Here is a 19,322-nt window from a genome sequence, read left to right on the forward strand (position 1 = left end):
AGAGAAAGAGAAAGAGACATCTGACATTCCTCAAAAATAATTCTTCTGTCAACAAAAGGCAGTAACAGTTCATGCAGAGCAGCTTTAATTCGGCTTAATTGAATGATAATAATTAATTGAAAGCAACAATCAAAACTAATTTTCCATAGAAAATGTCTGTATATGAACTGATTTGGTGCTTTTGTGGGCCAGTCTAGTGCATCAAATGTGCATTATTCCACTGCTGTAAATTGTCCCCAACAAATCCACAGTTTGCTTCTATTTCAGTGATTTTTACTAAAAACATCTGTTCCCAGCTGTTTTGTAAAAGAAGTAAACAGTTTTTTTTTTAACAAAACTATCTATTTGTGCCCTGTTTGTAAAGATTCACATCCTTGTGACTATCACATTATTGATTTTGGCCTTCTTAGACAATGTTGAATAGTGCCAGCCTTATTTTATAGCATTTTCTATCTGAAATATATAGATATATAGGAAAATAAATATATATTCCAAACATATGATATAGCAAAAAATGACTGAGAGAGAAACTTTGGAGGACAACTTTAAATTATATGTTGAGAGTTAAAAATATATTTACACTTTTTGCCCTTATCTATACTGTCGCATTCATTATCTATTCAACATTATATCTTTTTTATATAGACAGACTTGAAATGAAGGCCACAGTGAGGATGTCATCCTGAAAATGAATGCTCTGCTCCTCTGCAGTCGCAGTAATTCACCAATATGTCAAGTTTCTGTGACCTGTAATTTTTTTGAATGCTGGAACGCAGTCCTGAAACGCTTCATTTTTTTCTTCATGTTTCTTTCAGTCCAAACTATCGCATGTGACAGATAAATAGATAAACCGACAGACAAATGAACTGTCAAACAAACCTCCTAGCAGGGGACAAAAACAAGAGCAAACCAAACCTAAAAGTTTTCACTAGCTTAACTTCACTTACATCCTTCTGTGTCACGTCTGCTGTTATATGTTACGCTCCACGTGTGCTTGCTTGCTCGGCCCCTCCTCTGTCATGTTGGCGGTAACTAAAGGCAACAGAAGCAGGAAGTACTCTGTTATGCCTGGCTGCCTGTGCTGCTTAAGAGAAATGGTGCATTCACACACGCGATAACACTGCTCTGATGAGCTGTCACTCAAACACCTCGCTGTCGAAAGAGATGACAGGGATGAAGCAGCTTTATTGTGTGTGTGTGTGTGTGTGTGTGTGTGTGTGTGTGTGTGTGTGTGTGTGTGTGTGTGTGTGTGTGTGTGTGTGTGTGTGTGTGTGTGTGTGTGTGTGTGGGAGGGATAGAACAGGTGTGTGTGTGTTCCCTCATGTTTATGCTAATTTACAACTCAGTATGTCTGTTCTGTGTTATCAGCAAGCCTGTATTGTGCTGCATTATTGCTTGCGGTTTTGAGGGTGTGTATGTGTGTGCATTTGTGTGTCTACACATGTGTGGATGAGAAAGAGAAGGAGTACCAGTGTGTGTAGTTGTGTGGGTAAACACATCTCCTGTGTGTGTTTGTGTGGCATTAATTTAGCAGAGCTGTGGAAGCGGCCAGGCAGGCCAGTCTGTTAGCGTAGCCGCTCTGCCACTACTTATTAATCAACCTGGCAGACAGACATTGGTGGCACTGCCCCTCTGCCTGCCAAATAGGGAGCTGGCCTCACTCTGATAACTTTCAACACACTACACCCACTGCTCTGAGGCTGCCAAATTAGGAGCAACTCTGGCTAAGATAAGTCTAATAGTCCCGTGCTGTGGGAAGGTGATAGACTGTGGCTCGCCTAAAAGACTGATGGTTTCGGTCGGGGCTGTGAGGTGGGGGTTAAGAAGAAGAAAGCAAAGGTGGTGAGGAAGTGAGTCGAAGAAAACAGAAGAATTGTGGGCTTCTTTTTTCTAGCTTATCCGGTGAGACTTCACCCTGCTGTGTTTCGAGCAAAACTTGGCCCACACTGTAATGCGGGAAGTGTCCATGCTCAAAGAAATAGCAGGTTGGCTGACTGTCAGTGTACATTCAAAGTGGAGCAGTTTCCCTGCCAGCAGGAAAGATGACGCTTATTTACAATCTCCATTCATGTGGTAGTCCAGCAGAAGCAATGCCACTGCCAATCGTTGCTGGCAAAACTTCCACTAGGCACAAAAAAAAGCAAATTGATCGGCCAAACTGTGACTTTGGACGGGTCAGAAGATTTAATCCCTCTGCTCTGTGCTGAAGTGTAAATAATTGTCAAAACCTCGAGTGCAGCAGAGTGGAATCTGTAAGTGCATTTTTGTTAATTTGATTCTTTTATGGTCTGCTAAACTTAAAGACTTCATAGCTTGGTTTTTGATGAATGTTTTGTGGTGATTTAAAATCATCTGAATAATGGGCATATCTGGTGTACAGAACCATAAAATGTGTTGTAAAGAAATTGTTACACAGTGAAGGGTTTCCAGGTTGCCTCGCATCTATTTATGTTGCTGTATGAATTATTCATCAAGGCCTTGGACATCTTTCATATCAGTCTGTCTGTAGATTCACGGTACACACATACACGTTGCCTTCTCTCTCCCTGCTGTTTTCCCCTCTCTATCTCGCTCTATTTCACTACAGTACTTTAACTACACACTCTATACACACCTCTTTGACTCTGCATCTTGTTTCTGACATTTCGTCACTCTATCGGCTCTGTCTCTAACGCAGACATTTCTCTACACCAGCTCGAGCCATTGTTTTACCATGAACCACTCTGGTTTTATACCTCATCAGTGCGCTCAGAGCTCAAATTATGAGCCTAAACTCTGCTTCCTGCTGACCTTTCAAGCATATCCAATAAGATTACATGAGAGTGAGAATCATAAACATGGCAGAAGCATGTCGGAGCTTCCTGAGATCTGTGAGTTTGGTGCTGTCAGAATTGGAGGTCACATGACATGCTCTGGCCAGAATTTTTCCCATACACTAACACTGATTGATTGACTGGGTGTGTGCCTAATACTATTCACACTCTGTTAAGTTTCTTTATTTTTTGCATTTTAAACTGAACTCACCGGAGAAAAGAAAATGTGGTTGTTGTTGTTTTTTTCAGACTGACTTTGAAATTGAAAGAACTGCATTTCTTTCTACAAAGACCTTTTCTTGTTCTTGAAAATTGATACAAGTTCTGGCTATTGAAAAAACTTTGAGATCTTTGAGTGGAGTTTTGAACAAGAGAACTTGAGCTATTGTTGTAAGTGGTTAATCTAATGCCTCTAATTTGCTGAAATATTAGGGTGTATGAGTAGAATTCATACATGCATCCTTTGTGCTTGTTGACTGCCATCAGACTTAAATGTCTTAATGATTCTGGCCAGGACAATACTCGTCTGACACACCAGTAAAATAATGATAATAATACAAACTGTCACAAGCCTTAACAAAAGAAAGAGAGAAGAAAATGTACTCGCAGAAATTACTCCATGTCAGTGTTTCTTAAATGTTTTACATCAAGCACCACCTTTATTATTCTACTTTAGCCACTACAACCCATAAAAATAAATATGTGAAATAAAATATATGAAGAAAAACAACTTTTTTGGCATATGGACCCTGTTAGTAAGAATGTATGGATATCCACCGTTAAGGCATCCCAGATATGTTTCTGCTGTAAACAGCAAAACTTAATATGACTAGTCATCAATTGAGCTAATTGTTTAGTGTTATAAGAGCTGCACTTGAAATCTGAGGGATGTTCCCATTTTAAACACTGGGGCTTTTCAACTATTTGACAAGAATCTTTATCTTTATTATTATATTATAGTATTTTTCTTCATCATGAAATTAATTTTCACATTGTGTTGTACTTGTGTTGCAGCTCGGACACTTATCATGTACAGGCAGCCTTACAGTTGAGCCAGGCTCAGGGAGCACAGAGGGGGAACGATGGACAGTGAGATAAGGAAAGAGGAGAGGAGATCCCATCTACTCTAAGTCTTGTTACCAGAGTTGTGATGTCAGCCGCACAGGGACAGTCCACTATGCCGTATTCAGTACTGGGACACACACACACACACACCAGGTTCCATTAATACATGGGCTTGTCCAGGCCCAGCTGGCTGAATTGGAGAGAAGAGAGGCAGCAAGGGACAGATACACTAGATAACAGCGAGAGAGAGTGGTGGAAAATTGCAGGAATGGATACACACTGCCTATCAAGGTACACTACGTACTGCTGCCTGACAGGTGCTTTCTCTTTGTGCCTGTTCGCCCTGCAGATGGTTCACTTCTTTTCATTGTAGTCTGTCTGCAGTGAGGACACATAGAGACGCTTTTATTAGGTTTTCTTTGAATTTTCCGCTGATGAGTTTGGTTTCTGTCTGTCCCTGGCCATTGTAGGCTGTATGGCTTTCTCAGGAAAGATACTGACACTAGGAACGTAATTTATCTAAATATTGCATGAAGTGCAATGTTTCTAAACAGTATGTCTTATCACTGTGCATCCTTACCCAAAATTGTATGTAAATGTATGCAAAGCCTTGGCCTGCTTACACACCACAGCTGATGGTCAAACAGGAGAACTGTAAATGAATTAGCATGTAGGAATTATTTACAGTAATGAACCAAATAAACTAACTGTGATACAAGGATAACAATAGACATAGTCATTAATAACATACTATTGCCTACTAATGTCTTTTTATTGCTTTTTTATTATAGAATATTTGGCTTATGATTATAATTGTCAGTACAAAATGCTGTTTAGGACTTGGCAGATGCTGTATTATACAGGAAGTGCATTTTCAAAGTGGCACTATACTGCCTGTTCAGACCGAGGAGTCTCAGTTTGTTCTGTCTGTAAATTATCTTGCTATGAGTGACTTTGGTTCTTCTTATACGGACTGCTGATAAATCAGGGCCCTCCTATTTGAAGCAGCGAATGTCACAGATTTCACAGACTGGGTTTACCTTACAAGACAGGTGAGTCTTGCGAGTTGATCATATTGTGGACAAGTGTGGCCTCCTTCCTCTGCCTTTAGAGCAATTTCATTCAGGGCATTACCTCCATGCATTCAGAACAATGAGTGATATGACAAAAGGCCCAGGCACAAATCATAAGGATGACAAACAGTGTTATCTGTCTTTGCACACGGGAGCACTGTTTTCCATTTGTATGTGATGGTGTGAAGAGAGAAAACACCACCTCTGAAAACGCTTTCAGCATGGTTATTTGTTTGTCTTTTATTGCATTCTGAAATAGCCGATGATAGCCCGGTAGCCTTTGGCTACTCCACCACTCTGTGTCACCAACCGTGTGTCATCCTGTCAGTGTGATGGGGCCTTTCATATTCCAAGTATGCTTTTAGTTTTTAGTGGTGGAATGTAACTTAGAACATTTTTTATTTATGTACACATTTGTGCTTAACTTGAAATTTTCCATCCGTTTTCTTTGACAGATTTAGTTCTGAGTTTTTTATACAAAACACCTAATCAGTGTATTTAATATAAGTATCAATATAGATTAGATTACCCAATAAAGTAATTAAAATTAGCTTTAAATAGACACAACATTTAAATAATGAATATTCAATCAAATACTGTTAGTACTTTTTGCTTTAGTAAGATTTTGAATGTGGGACCTTAACATGATGAATGAATAATGAAGTATTTACATTGTGGTATAACTAGGATCTCAATGTTCTCCCACTGATATTATTTATAGATAAGGCTGTGGGAGGTGGGAAAGGAATTGCAGCCTGGGTGAGGAGATTCATAGTTCAATTAAAATGTCCGTTGATGTTCGTTCATTAATAAATTATATTATTGTTATTAATTTATTATTTAAACTGACCTGATGTGAAGACCTTGTTTCTGTACCGGTGTTCTAATTATAAAAAGACTGAATGGACACTGATGGGTCAAAAGTTTGAAGACGTTGCTGCCCTATAAAAACTATGTAATATCAACTTTTCATGAGCCCTGATTTCAGCTTTGTGACTGTGCATTTTTCAGATAAGCCAATGGATTTTTATCTTAAGAAGTAGGAGACGTGGTGTCCGTGCATAAAGGAACAACAACTTCAGCTCATCTGAAAAAAATCTCAATCTATAGAATTGGAGGTACCCCTCATTGACACAGTAGTGTACTCTGCTGTGTTTCTCCTTCAGATCAGCTGCTCCATGTGAGTTTTATTGGTTCAGCCACAGTTTGAACCTATCAACAGCCAGTTTACACTGAAATCCTGACCTGCACAACCCGACAAACACACACCAAATGTGTAGCAGATTTTTCCAGAACATTGTTTATCTAAATTGTTTACCCAATATACATGCAAGTGGAAGGTCAAAGTAATCGAAAGCTTTGCTGAGAGTGTGTGTGTGTGTGTGTGTGTGTGTGTGTGTGTGTGTGTGTGTGTGTGTGTGTGTGTGTGTGTGTGTGTGTGTGTGTGTGTTAACATGGGCTGTTGTGTGTGTGCGTGCGTGCGTGTGTTGCAGGATGAGCAATCGAGAGGGATTTGAGAAGTTGTCCTCCACACACTTACGAGGCAGGAGTCAGATTGCTTTCTTTATGTGCTGGAGATTAAGCTTGGAATTCTCTTTTTCACACACACACACACACACACACACACACACACACACACACACACACACATACACACACATACAGGCCCATGTTATACACACTTTTGATGTGCCTTATCTTACAATAACCTTCCAATGCTGAAGGCATTCGGCATAACTGACATTGTCACCATCAGAGTGAAATGCGTTTTATCATATAATTTGCATATTTTAATTACTCTGCCATGGAAGGGGAAAACACCAGACATCTCAATGAATGTCTGTTATGTTGTTTTACTTTTGATGGACAGGATTATTGTGTAAATATGCACCCACAGGTGTGTGTGTGTGTGTGTGTGTGTGTGTGTGTGTGTGTGTGTGTGTGTGTGTGTGTGTGTGTGTGTGTGTGTGTGTGTGTCTGTCTGTGTATGTGAGAATATACTGAGGTTTGCAGCAGGCACTCCCCCAGCGTGAGGCCGAACCTGTGAGTTGAGAGGGAGGTTAGAAACTGAATAATGAATCCAAATGCCTTTCCAATGGAGCAGATAGAAGCAGCATCTTTCACTGAACATGTTTTGTTATGAAACTTGTAAAACTGAGGCTTTCTGTTCACTTAAAGCCCAGTTTAGTCTCAGCTGTCACACAACATAGAAAAACATAAAAAATACTGATTTATAGGGAACCGTAATAGATAGATCAATAAAAAAATAGAGCCGTACTTAATAATCACACGTTTTTAAAGTTGCAAACCGAGAATTGTCAAGAGATTTTTGTAATAAATGTGACAAATGGTCAAATAATATGATGCCAAAAAAGCATGAACAGTGCCAGCTGAACAAAACCCATGCTCAGCTAAACTGCACCATGCCGGCTACATTCAGTGCCATGCAAACTGAGTGCTGCGTGAGGAGGAGTTACAGTATCTAGGCCAACCCAGCATGGGCTCTGTTTGAAGTGTTGCAGCATTTTGCCAGCGCGTAGTGGAATAGCAGAGGTCTACTTTTAGCTCCAGAGATGCACAGACAACCATTCATTCCCCCAGCAGCCACGGAAGGAGAAAACATGAGGAGAAGATGATGGCGCACACATACATTCACAGACGGACTCACACACATACACACACACACCAGCATCTGCACGGAAACATACAAATAAAAGACCTGGATGCAGACAAACACACCCCGAGACACACATACACCCACATTCACACACACCCCTGCAGACGCACAATGAGTGTTTATCCATTTATTTTTTTTGTTTGTTTGTTTTGCTCGGTAAATCCTAACCACCGCACAGCTGCTGCCGCTGCTGCTGGAGCAGGCAGGGACGGCAGTTTGGGGATTCATTAGCTCTTGTTTTCCTCACTCTCCCACCTCCACTCCATCACTTCTTATTTTCCCCTCTATCCATCCATCCCTCTATCCTTGCTCAGGAGCGTTGTGTAAACGGTTTATACTAGGGTTGGCCCGAGATACTGGTGTTGTGGAGCTGATTTTGGCACTTTGGGGTTTTTTTGATTCAATCTGTTTTGGGGGACTTTTTAAACTTAAATACCTATGTTACAAACTGCAGGCATGGAGTTTGAAATCTGTTGGTGTTTACCAGGCAAGGAGAGGCCAATAAAAAAGACTATTTGGTTGAATTACAATAAATCTTGCATCCCGTTATTTTGGAGCTTAATCCATTCTAGGAACTAAAAGTCAGGATATCTCAACCTTTGATTTTGTCCTCAAACTGTAAGGAAGTACGGTACTAAATCAGTTAAGTTCCCCTTTAAAAACCTTAAAAACTTGGTTTAAAAGACCATTTCTCCATAAGACTGCATGGTATCACTGTGTTATTGCAGCCCATGGAGCTGATCATTAAATAAGCCCTTTGGCGTTGGCTTCACTTCACACACCCAGAAGCTCTGTCCATTATATATTGCCAGTGCTTCAAACCAACCAAACAACTACTAAATATTTTTTATAAAAACAAGGATTCCATTTTGCAAAATGTCAAATCATAATACAGAAACAATATCAGGTAATAGCTACTAGAGTCCATGGGCAAAGGTCAGTACCGGGCCTGACCCCATTACCCACAATTATCTCTAAATCAAATCTAGACCCAACTTTCAATGGTCCAGCAAATCAAATCCTACACACGGTCAGGCTTAGAGCTGGATGCTGGTGTAGGCAGTTACTGCTAAAGTACTGTGGGGGTCCAAAATAGCCCAGATAAATAAATAAATGAAAACCATCTAAATTTGCAGACTGCAGATGCAAAATCACAGTCCACGTTTCACAATTAATTAACGTTCACTTCCACTGATATCCGACAACAACAACAACAACAGTGCCGTGGTACCTTTGTAACAACCACTGGCTTGTGAACCAAAATAATAGTATTATAGGGGTCAACATCTCTCACTTATGACACTGTGAGTCTCATAGGTATGATACAACACACACACAAAAACAGCAATAATGACTCTCTCATCTTATATAAGCATCACAGGAGGTGTTTAAGTCTTTTCAATTGGTTTCAAACACAGCAATGACTAAAAACAATTACTGTGGCTTTGTACGAGTGCTAGCCACACACCCACACACATTATGCCATACATCGCGTCCGATCTGGCCCATGGCACCCCTATTTCATCCGCCATTACCCTCTGACTGGATAGAAGCCCCCAGGGACATCAACACCCGAGGGAGCCAAATGATGGATAAACAGGAGTGGAAGGAAAGAAGGAGGCTGAGGAAGAGATGAGGGAAATACAAAACAAGGAGACAGGGGAGGTGAAGGTTTTGCAGTTCTGAGCGCACAAGCACACATGAAAGGGCTCATGATGGGAGTGTGTGATCAGGCCGGTGAGCTATTGTTCCTCGGGGCTGTAAAAGTGTTCACAGGGCAACAAAACCTGATCGATAGACACACACCGCAACTCTATAAAGACTCTAGTTAAAGAAGGAGAGTGAAATAGATACTGGTCCTTCTTCTTTTCTCTGTGGACACACACACACACACACACACACACCATGTATCATCTCACTTTCCCTCACTGTGTTTGTCCCTTTGTGACTCATTCTGTCTCTGTCAGCCACTCTCATCCTTCTTCCTTGCTGTCCTACTCCCTCTGTGTATGAGTGTGTGTGTGTGTGTGTGTTCCTCTGCATCCCTCTGACACACTTGGACTGGCCAGTGACAAAAAAACAAGAGCAATCAAACCCCTCCATGCTAAACACTCACACACACATAAACATGCATGTGCAGATTGAGACTCTGAGAAGCACTTGTGTTGCACATGGTCGTGCTCTGCTGGGAGCTGGCCTGGTTTCTCTTTGACCAGAGTCTGCACACACACACACACACACACACAAACACGTACACACACATATTCTCTCTTGCTGTTGTGCTGTATCTCAGTGTTGATGTGCCACACAAACATAGAGCATACAGTATGACAACACACAGCTTGCGGAGACATCAGAACACACTGACGTGAGCACATGCACACACACAATTGGCCCTACCACTTCATGAAAGGCGGAGTGAGAGAGTGGCAAGGCTTGAAAGAGAGTCCACTGACAGTGAACCTGCTAACACATGGAGGACAGAGCTTCAGAAGCTAGCAGCCCACACCAATCCCTGAAAGATAAACTGCAGAGGGAGGGATGATAAAGATTGAAGATTAGAATGAAGGAGTATCCGCGAAAAGAAAAACTAATAAAAAAGAGAGGGAATAGTGCAAAAAAGATTTTAGCAATGGTTGATTTGGTGACACCTGTTGTTACTGGTGGTAACAATAAGTGTGTGCTGAATATGCGATGAGGAGAGTGAACAGTAAACGGACTAATTTCAATATAAAACAGACATTAATGTTGGATTCAATGCATGCAATATTTCATTGGAATCCCCTGTTCACCGGTTAGTAATCTGAATCTATTGCTGAAATGGCGGACTCCGCACTAACAATGAAAGGTACTATATATAAAGGTAGTTACAGAATATAAAAACATTGAATTGCCATTGCTAAAGAAAATGCTGACTGTAAATATCATCAATTGGTTTAATTTCACAAGCATTTTAAGGATTTAAACTTTAAAATGAGAGGATACTGTGTCACCACAGCTTCATTAACACACTGCTGTTGTTTTCTCTGGTAAACACAAAGTCAAAGGCGACTGTTCTGGAAAGAAATAGATGAAAAGAAGATAGGGGAGAGAAAAAGAGCAAGACAATGATTTAAAAAATACAGGAAAATTGGAAATAGCAAGAGAGAAAGAGATTAGGTAGAGGTGCTGACTGCTACTGACACCAAGCAGGTCTGTCGACTGTTCACTTCTCAAAATGCCATTGTTTTTCTGCTCAGGAAAGGGTTTACATTTTGACATATCCACCCTCACACACTGAGAGGGGTCCTGCCAGTATGAGGGCATAAAATCTGAATAATTTCACAGATAATTTGGTTGTCACAGCCAGGCAATAGTAATAACAACTTTAAAGAAAGAAAGAGCACAATAAGAAAGAGGGAGAAGAGCGGAGCGAATCACCCAAGGCCAATCGCTGTGTCTAAGCCAGAGCGGTGTTTGTGGAAAAAAGCCTCTTTTTAAGCTTGCTGAAAAAAGAGGGGGAGTGTGTTTCTCATTTCCCCTTTTCTCCCACTTCCAAATCCTTCTTCCACTCCCTTGCGTCATTTGGTGTGACCCTCTAGAAATGGCAAAGCGTTTAGCGTGGCGGCGCTGGCATAAACAGTGAGCTACGCTGCTGTAATTGTAATAATTTGGGGACGTGGAGCCTATCTAACAGGCAGGTGGCTTTCATCACCTTCGAAAGAACTGGGCAAAAGCTGAGGTGTGTGCGCTGAAAATGTGTGTGTCCTATACATTATTCAGATGCTTCGAGCCGCCCACATCTGTTCATTTCCCTGGACGACGCACACACTCCTCTGATAGACAATAATTACTATGCTGCCAAGAACACACACACACACACACACACACACAGAGAAAGCTCTGGCACCCATGTCAACCTCTAACAATGAATTCACATGGGATATAGTGTGTTAGAAGCACTGTTTGTCACCCAGCAGCCACACAGTTCACACACAAATCATAATCACATGTATGGCTGGGCTCAAAGTCACAGATGTGTGCACCTCTGCGTACATACACAAATCATTGTGACAAGTATGGCTGCATACACACAGCAAAAACATGTGCAAGGTTCACGGCTCTCTGATGGCACATTAAAGGCCCATTGCTGCTTCATTGTGACTGCAGGATAGATACACTAAAGAGTTTGTGTGTTTGCTCAAAATACATAGGAAAAAGGGTGCGTGCACCGGGTCTGTGTGGGCGCTTGCACGTTAGAATGATTATACATATGCAGTGTGTGTGCACACTCCTATGTGTGCCCTGTTTACATGTGCGGTTGGGAGAGAATTGGATGTATTTGCATTATTCCTCTGTCTTTGTGTGCTCACATGCATACGTGTCATGTGCGTCTGTTTCTGTGTGTGTGGAAGAGAGAGAGAGAGAGAGAGGGATAGAGAGAGAGAAAAGGAGGCAGTCTTCTCTGTAGTGTCAGCCTTTGATCAGTGTCCCCGTGCGTGCGTGTGTGTGTGTATCTGTATGTGTGTGTGTGTGTGTGTGTGTGTGTGTGTGTGTGTGTGTGTGTGTGTGTGTGTGTGTGTGTTTGAGCCAACCCCTGGTGTCTTGGAGGCAGGATGAAACACTGTGCCTCTATCCGGGACTCACAGAACACCCACTATCCTTCTCTCCTTTTCCTTTACTCTCTCTCTCACCCCCTCTAACCACCATTCCTTACCACAGCCATTTTAAAGGCTATTCATGCAGGGCCGCGCTTTCATCTTGCATTGCGGCGTTTTAACCAGCTCCTCTGTTTTTTCAGGCCTTTTATCAGATTATAGAGGAAGGGGAGGATGGGTGAAGTGGCCCGCTGTTGTACACTGACTCACAGTCAGGTGGACGCAGCGTGAAGGTGCAGGAAAGACACCGGCTTTGGCTGTAACAAGATAGCGTTCGGATCTTGGGTGTCCGCTGGGTGTGTGCTCTGTCGCTTTGGTATTGTAATGTGCCACCAGCACAGTACACATTTCTGAATAGTAACTAAAGAGCAAAACATAGCAATAGATGATGTTGCTTCACAAATATGGTGAAAAACTATTCTTTCCAATTTTCCACATTTAAATATCTGGACTTTATATGAACACTGCTCATATATTTTGTGCAAGAAACTACACTGACATAGGAGCACTGTTATGTTTTGTGTTAATTAGCTTAATTAATGACCTCATAAGCATAATTGGTTATGTAATATATCATGGTGATTACAGTGGGGCATTAGGCAGCTTATGTGACTGTTGTTTGTGCTTGGCTTAATTAATGCACCTAAACATGCAGCTTATTGGTGTGTGTCTGTGGTGTTTAAAGAGCAGCACAAACGCCAGTAAATGCATATCCTGCTTACTGATAGGTGCTTAGATCCCTTTTGTTTTTATGCATCGTTTGAGGTGATAAATATTGATTGATTTTGGTTGTACTTGCAGGATGAAGAGAGAACTCATAGGGTAATGTTGTGAACCTCAGTAAGTATAAGCCCCAAACAGAAGTGCAGCATATTACAGGTGGATAGTTTTTGGTCAAATGCAACTGTAAACTCAGTATAACTATCTACAGTATGTGTAAAAGGGTGATCAGATAATATGAACAAAATAACAGTCATACTCCTTTACACTCCATGGGCCAGTTTCAGTAGGCTAGTAATGAGCCACCGCCTCTCCCATGCAGAAAAAAAGCCCTTTCAGCAGTTGGCAGATAACTGCTGCAGTGTGGTTAATGTAAAGAAGTTTTATAGTTTTATAATGTAGTTGTAGTGTGTAAGTGAACCTCCTGTTTTTCTTGTGTGTCTGTTAATGACTTAGGTTAAGTGAATGTTATTGTTCTGTATTACAGTTTTGAGGCAAATGTGCTCTCTAATATTTTTGTAATATTCAGAGTCCAGATCTTCTGCTGTGTTGTCGCCACAAGGTGGCAGCGTGAATGGGTACAGAGGAGTAGACTGGCTCTTGCTAAGAAGTGTTGTTATTGAGTGAGTTCTAGCCAGACTAATGCCTGTCACTGCAGTGTATTTCATGTAGTTTATGTGTAATACCTGATACATTATTAGTAGTTAAGTTTTGTGAGTAAGTTGGATATTTTTTTAATGTTTTTTTGCATTTTTCTGTTAACATGTTCTTGCAGTTTTACTATAAAGTATTGTTTTACATTCTCAATAATACATTTCAATTTCTCAATCCTCTCTAGCCCACATATACATACACAGACATAGACTCACAGCTTATGTCCTTAAACCCAGAACTACTAATACAAAGGACTGGACCATACATTTTGTCTATATCCTGAATAAATGTCTTAAAAGGAATACCTGTCACACCTTCCTAACCAGCTACCTACCTATTTTACAGTGTAATTAGCATTTAACACAGGAACAGATGTATAATGAATTGATAAATGGCTATGGTGTTGTTTGGGGTCTAATTGGAAATCTTGAACAGCTCGTGTTTGTGTTAAAGCGGATCCTTGCATCTCACGATATACAAGTGTTTAACCTATACTGTACAGGCTTAATGGATGACCTTTCCCATGCACCTGCCTTTAATAAAGTTCTAATTAGGAGTCCCATTAGGATCTGAGAGGCCGCCAGTTAATGGGTACTTAAATAGAAAAGATTTAAGTCTTTGGTGGAACAATCGAAGATACTCAGCAGCAATCATGAGAGGCAAATGTCAGCTAACAGGAGAAGAGGTGAACTATTATTACAGTGCTCCGATGAATGAATGATCGTCTTTGAGGAATATTCAGTACTTTATTACTCCACGGCGGAAATTTGATGGGCAAACAGCTTTTCGTGTCAGATGTAGGCACATAAAACAACAATCATTACAATGAACCAATTAAAACTCAATAAGGTCGGACAAAGTATTGAACAAACAGTTAACATACTAACAGTGCTGCATGTAGGTGCTGTCCACATTACATATGCAAATTAAAGCTGCAGTAGGTCAACACTCGGCAATCTTTCTCTGTTCTGATTGGTTGCTTTTATTCAAGCCTTTTATTCAACCTGATTTCTTTTACAGATTGTCTGTCTCATGTACTACTGTCAGGATATAGTGAAAGTTGCAGCAAATAGGTCAAAAAGTTATCTACGGCTGCTTTAAGCATTTGTATTATGCAGCTCACAACTACTACATCTAGGAATTGGGGAAAAAAAGTCACATTTCCAACCAGATCACGTTTCTCATTTCTTTATTTACATCTTTTCCTTTATGATATAGGACAAGCACAATAGGACAAGGACTATCATACCGTTATAGGATTCTTTTATTTAGACCTTTTTCCTGGAAGACATTTTGGCATGTCACACTAGGAAAAGCACAGGTATATATAATAAAATGAATGATGGCTGAATTCCATTTAGCTGCTTCAGTGTCAGGGTTGTGGTATTGTGCATGCTGCCTCACTGTCACACTGCCATGACACTTGAATAGAACAGAGCCACTGTAAATGTTATTAGTAACACTTGTACTTTTCCTACTGTGACAAGTCAAAATATCTGCTGTGAAAAAGCCTGTAGCTACTGTTAAAGTGAGTTCATCCATAACAATATTGATGAAGGACAGTTGTTTGTTCCCCAAAAATAAAATAAAAAAGAAGATGTTGTACAATCCTAAATTCCAAGCACGATGTGTCAGCACTTGTAATCCAGTTACGGATGTGATTCAGATTAGGGTCACCTATATTTCTCGGAGTGCAAGCTGCTATACTGAGGTCCCCGCTCAATGCCATTAGACAGAGTAAACGTCATTAAGAGAGGAGCTGAAAAAGCAATTTCGTTTCTCACTCCCTTTGCTTTCTCTGTGTACCGTCTGTCACTCTTTGTTGATGAATGACGGTGTTGCATCACACACACACACACACACACACACTCAAACACATACACACTTGTTCTCTCCAGTCATGCAATTACCTCTCAGTCAGAAGCTGATTTACAGACCAAAGTAGGGAACATTTGCCAGACAGGTACTAAATACTAAAGGTACCAATACTAACGTCATCTTGTCTCTCTTTTTCTTCTCCCCTCTCTGCATCCCTTCTTCCTCTGTATCCTCCATTTCTTTGTTCTTTTCCCGTCTGTCCTCTCTTAAATGTCCTCCCTCACCTTCTTCCTCCATCCATCTTTTGTTTCTACAAACACCCAGGCTTCCTCAGCACCGGTGATCAGTCTGCTAAGGGGAACTATGGCCTGCTGGACCAGATTCAGGCCCTGCGTTGGCTCAACGAGAACATCGGCCACTTCGGCGGAGACCCAGAGAGGATCACCATCTTCGGCTCCGGAGCTGGGGCGTCCTGCGTCAACCTCCTCATCCTCTCGCACCACTCGGAGGGTAATTGAAGACTCTCTTGCATTGTGTTTGTTTGTGTGTTCTCTTGGTACAGCATCCATTATTCTTGATCTGTCACCTCACCATTCATTTGCTTTTTTTTCTTTCAGTAGAAGCATTAACATACATTAAAAAATTCAAAAGAAACACTCAAAACACCAACAAATTACTTAACTGATGGGTTGAAACTCTAAACAAAAAAATACATTTTGTGCCTTTATTTAACCTTTGGCTATTTAATGACCCATGTTTTATCCAATTTAAAATGTAATCATAGCAGCAAGGCCCTGCTATACCCATGTGGTCTGATGGAAACTAGCAGCATCCAGCCCAGAAATCGGTATGTCCTGTCATGTTCGCTTGACACCTCGATCCTCAAAGGATAACACTGCTTATCCCGTGAACTGAAGAATTTAAGCAGTCATGTGGCTGATGAGCGAGTCCACGTTTGATCCAGGTTATGTGGTTCATGTCTGTGGAGGATAAATGACACTGGAGCTCCAACATTAGCCCACATTACCTGAATCGGCCAGCGCTCCTGGCTCTGTTAACAGTCCACTGCTCTGCAGCAGAGAGGCCGTCGAAAACCTACATCCATCTGACCTCATGCTCCCCATTACCAACAACACCCCCGAGGGCTAAGTGTTAACATTGCACCACCAAAAGAGAGAGGCCTACGGACTAATCGACTTTGATCTGAATTGAGATCAGTGTGGCTGACGACCCGCAGCCAAATGGTCACGCACTCGCTGCCTTTGATCATGCTGTTCTTGAAGCTGTCCTCCTCCAATCGTAACTTCTCTGTTCTCCTCGCTGCTCGAGGACTCTCCCTCAATATTTCTCTCCTCTATTCATTTTCCGTCTCACACACACAAACTGCAAAGGACAGGAACAGGGAAGAAGTGGTGGGTGAAAAGAAAGAGAGAGATTAGGGAGAGTGTGTTCAAACAACCACACATCTGTTTCAATCACCTCTCTGTGTATCCGTGTGTGTATCCGTGTGTGTGTGTGTGTGTGTATGTGTGTGTTAGTGTCTGAAGCACCCGAACAGATGTCTAACATGTCTCTAACTTTGACTCATTCTGTCTTGTGTAGATGTGCCTTGCGAACCAATGTGTGTCATCAAAGCTTGAGTGAGCATCTCACTGTGTCCATTTAACACAACCTCTGTCGTTACCACTGATGTCTGTTAACCGTTCATATCAACCCAGACATACCCAATCTTTTTTCCCTTATTGTTAGGTGACCCACTTAGCAGTTAGAAACTTCCCAAGACCCCAGTTGTTATATATCATGATAACAAAGTGCTTATGGCTTGTATAAGTGTAAATACAAAGCATGTTGACAAGAAAATCTTAAGTAAGTGAACTGTACAAAGGAAAAAACATCAAAGTGCACTCCCTTGTTGAGGATTGGCATCGCCTCACTAACAGCACAACCACCTGTTATTCTGAAGAGTAACTCTAAAATTGTGTATGGAGCTAAAGAAGAGTATGGGAAAAGTAAATAACTCTGGAGCCAGAGTCAGGATAATTAGCCTAGCTTAACATAAAGACAGACTGTAACTATTTCTTGCCAAAGAGCAGTTCATCCATCCCCTGTGCTGCTGCACTGCGCAGGACATAACTCCCCTTCTCTTTATGTACAGATTAAAAAAACAGATGTTAATTAGTGAACTTCAAATTTGTTGGTAAGATGTTTTAAACTTTATGAGGACCAGACTCACTGTTTTCCCCTTCTTCCAGTCCTAATGCTAAGCTAAGCTAATTACCTAGTTAGTTCCAGATAGGCACGATATGATTGTGCTATGAAAAAGTGTATTCTTTAAAATGTTAATGAGTAATTTTATCTCTCAGATGGCCAGACTTTATGTAAACTGGTTTTCTCCATTCTCTGTAAAAAAAAAACAAAAAAAAAAACTGTGTGTTTTTAGATGGCAACCAGTACTGTTGACAGTCATTGTAGTTTAATCATTAATTTTTCAGGGGAGCCCCACTTTAGCAGCAGAGGGACCCTAACGGTGGGGATAGCCTGTATTAACCCCATGTCTCCCGTTGCTGACAACCAACCCACTCACACTGCCACCTGTCCATTCTCATGCCTCCGCTTTGTCATCACCCCATCGTCATCATCGTCCTCGTCTTCATCAGCATCTAACGGTGTAACATCAGCCCTCTAGACGCCGCCTGTCTGTCATGCTCCCCCCTCTCCCCCGCCAGGGATGCCAGGTAAGGAGCCTGTCATCCCCACCCTTAAGGGACACCAATCATGTCAACAACACACGCGTCACAAATCAAGCCTGACAGCAGAGACGCACAGGATGGATGGCAGGATGGAAGTGGCAGACAGGATGGAGGGAGGGGTTGTAAGTGATACTGATATGATGGGGGGGGGGGCAGTATCCATGGTAGTGTTTAAGGTAAAAGGAGGTGAGGTAAGAACACTGTTGAGGGAGGAAAATGAGGAGATGAAAGAAAATGCCCTGATGTGGCATATCAGAAGGGAGAGGTAGCCAAATAGAAGAATGTACTGAGCAGGCAAGGCACTTAGGAACTGACAAAGAAACTGATTTTGAAGACGAATGAAATAATGCCTTCCTCCCACCTCTCTCTGTCTGTCTCACCCCCTCTGCCTCTCTCAGTGCAGATACTGTATGTAGGTATAGCTGTTTCCAAGCTACTTTTTACTATAATTGATTTCCCAGGGAAAGGGGGCTCTGCGGCTCTGCTTAATAATTAACTGACCAATCTTCAGCCCAGGAGAGGGAAGAGAAAGAAAAAAGGAGCGCGAGAGGAAACGAGTGAGGCAGGCGGCCCCTTAACGAGCCACTTGAGTGGTTCAAACAGCACAGGACAGGCAGAACTAAGGAGACAGAGAGAGAGACAAAGAGGAAGAGAGGGAGGGAGAAACACAGCAAGAGAGAGGCTGAGAGAAGAAACAGCCAGCACAAGACGGAGGAAAATGGCTCTTTTGACGTCTCAGATGAGCTTATTCCCACTCCTGCCTTTATTAACTTGGAGCTACGGTACCATAGCATACTCTATTTGAGTTGCTTTGGGTCTGTAGTCCCATCCCCTGTCTGCCAGCTTTGCTTCAGTGAGAATGGTTAGATGAAAAAAGTCAAAATTGGTAGTATATTTAATAAAGGAAAAAATAGAACGTGATATGTGATATACACTTCAAGTAGTCTCTCTGCATCCTGCCCTATCCCAAAACTGTACTTCAGTCAGACAACTTCAAAGAGCTCCATCCTGCCTGCTAAAATGCTAAAAACTGAGGGAAATGCACGTGACATTTAGTGAGATCACCAACATTTTACCATGATGTTAAAAGGCCAAATTTATCCCAGAGTATAGTA

At 41.6% G+C, this 19,322-nt stretch overlaps 1 protein-coding gene across 1 annotated transcript in view; it reads left to right on the forward strand.

The window, feature by feature from the left end:
- The window catches only part of nlgn2a (neuroligin 2a), a 178,422-nt gene that overhangs the window by 150,361 nt on the left and 8,739 nt on the right, over positions 1-19,322 (forward strand). Inside the window, 1 exon segment of the mRNA XM_051428715.1 lies at positions 15,782-15,967. Within this exon segment, the coding sequence (XP_051284675.1) occupies positions 15,782-15,967 (186 nt within the window).

Source organism: Dicentrarchus labrax, unplaced genomic scaffold, assembly GCF_905237075.1.
Source record: "Dicentrarchus labrax unplaced genomic scaffold, dlabrax2021, whole genome shotgun sequence".
Classification (NCBI taxonomy): Eukaryota; Metazoa; Chordata; class Actinopteri; family Moronidae; genus Dicentrarchus; species Dicentrarchus labrax.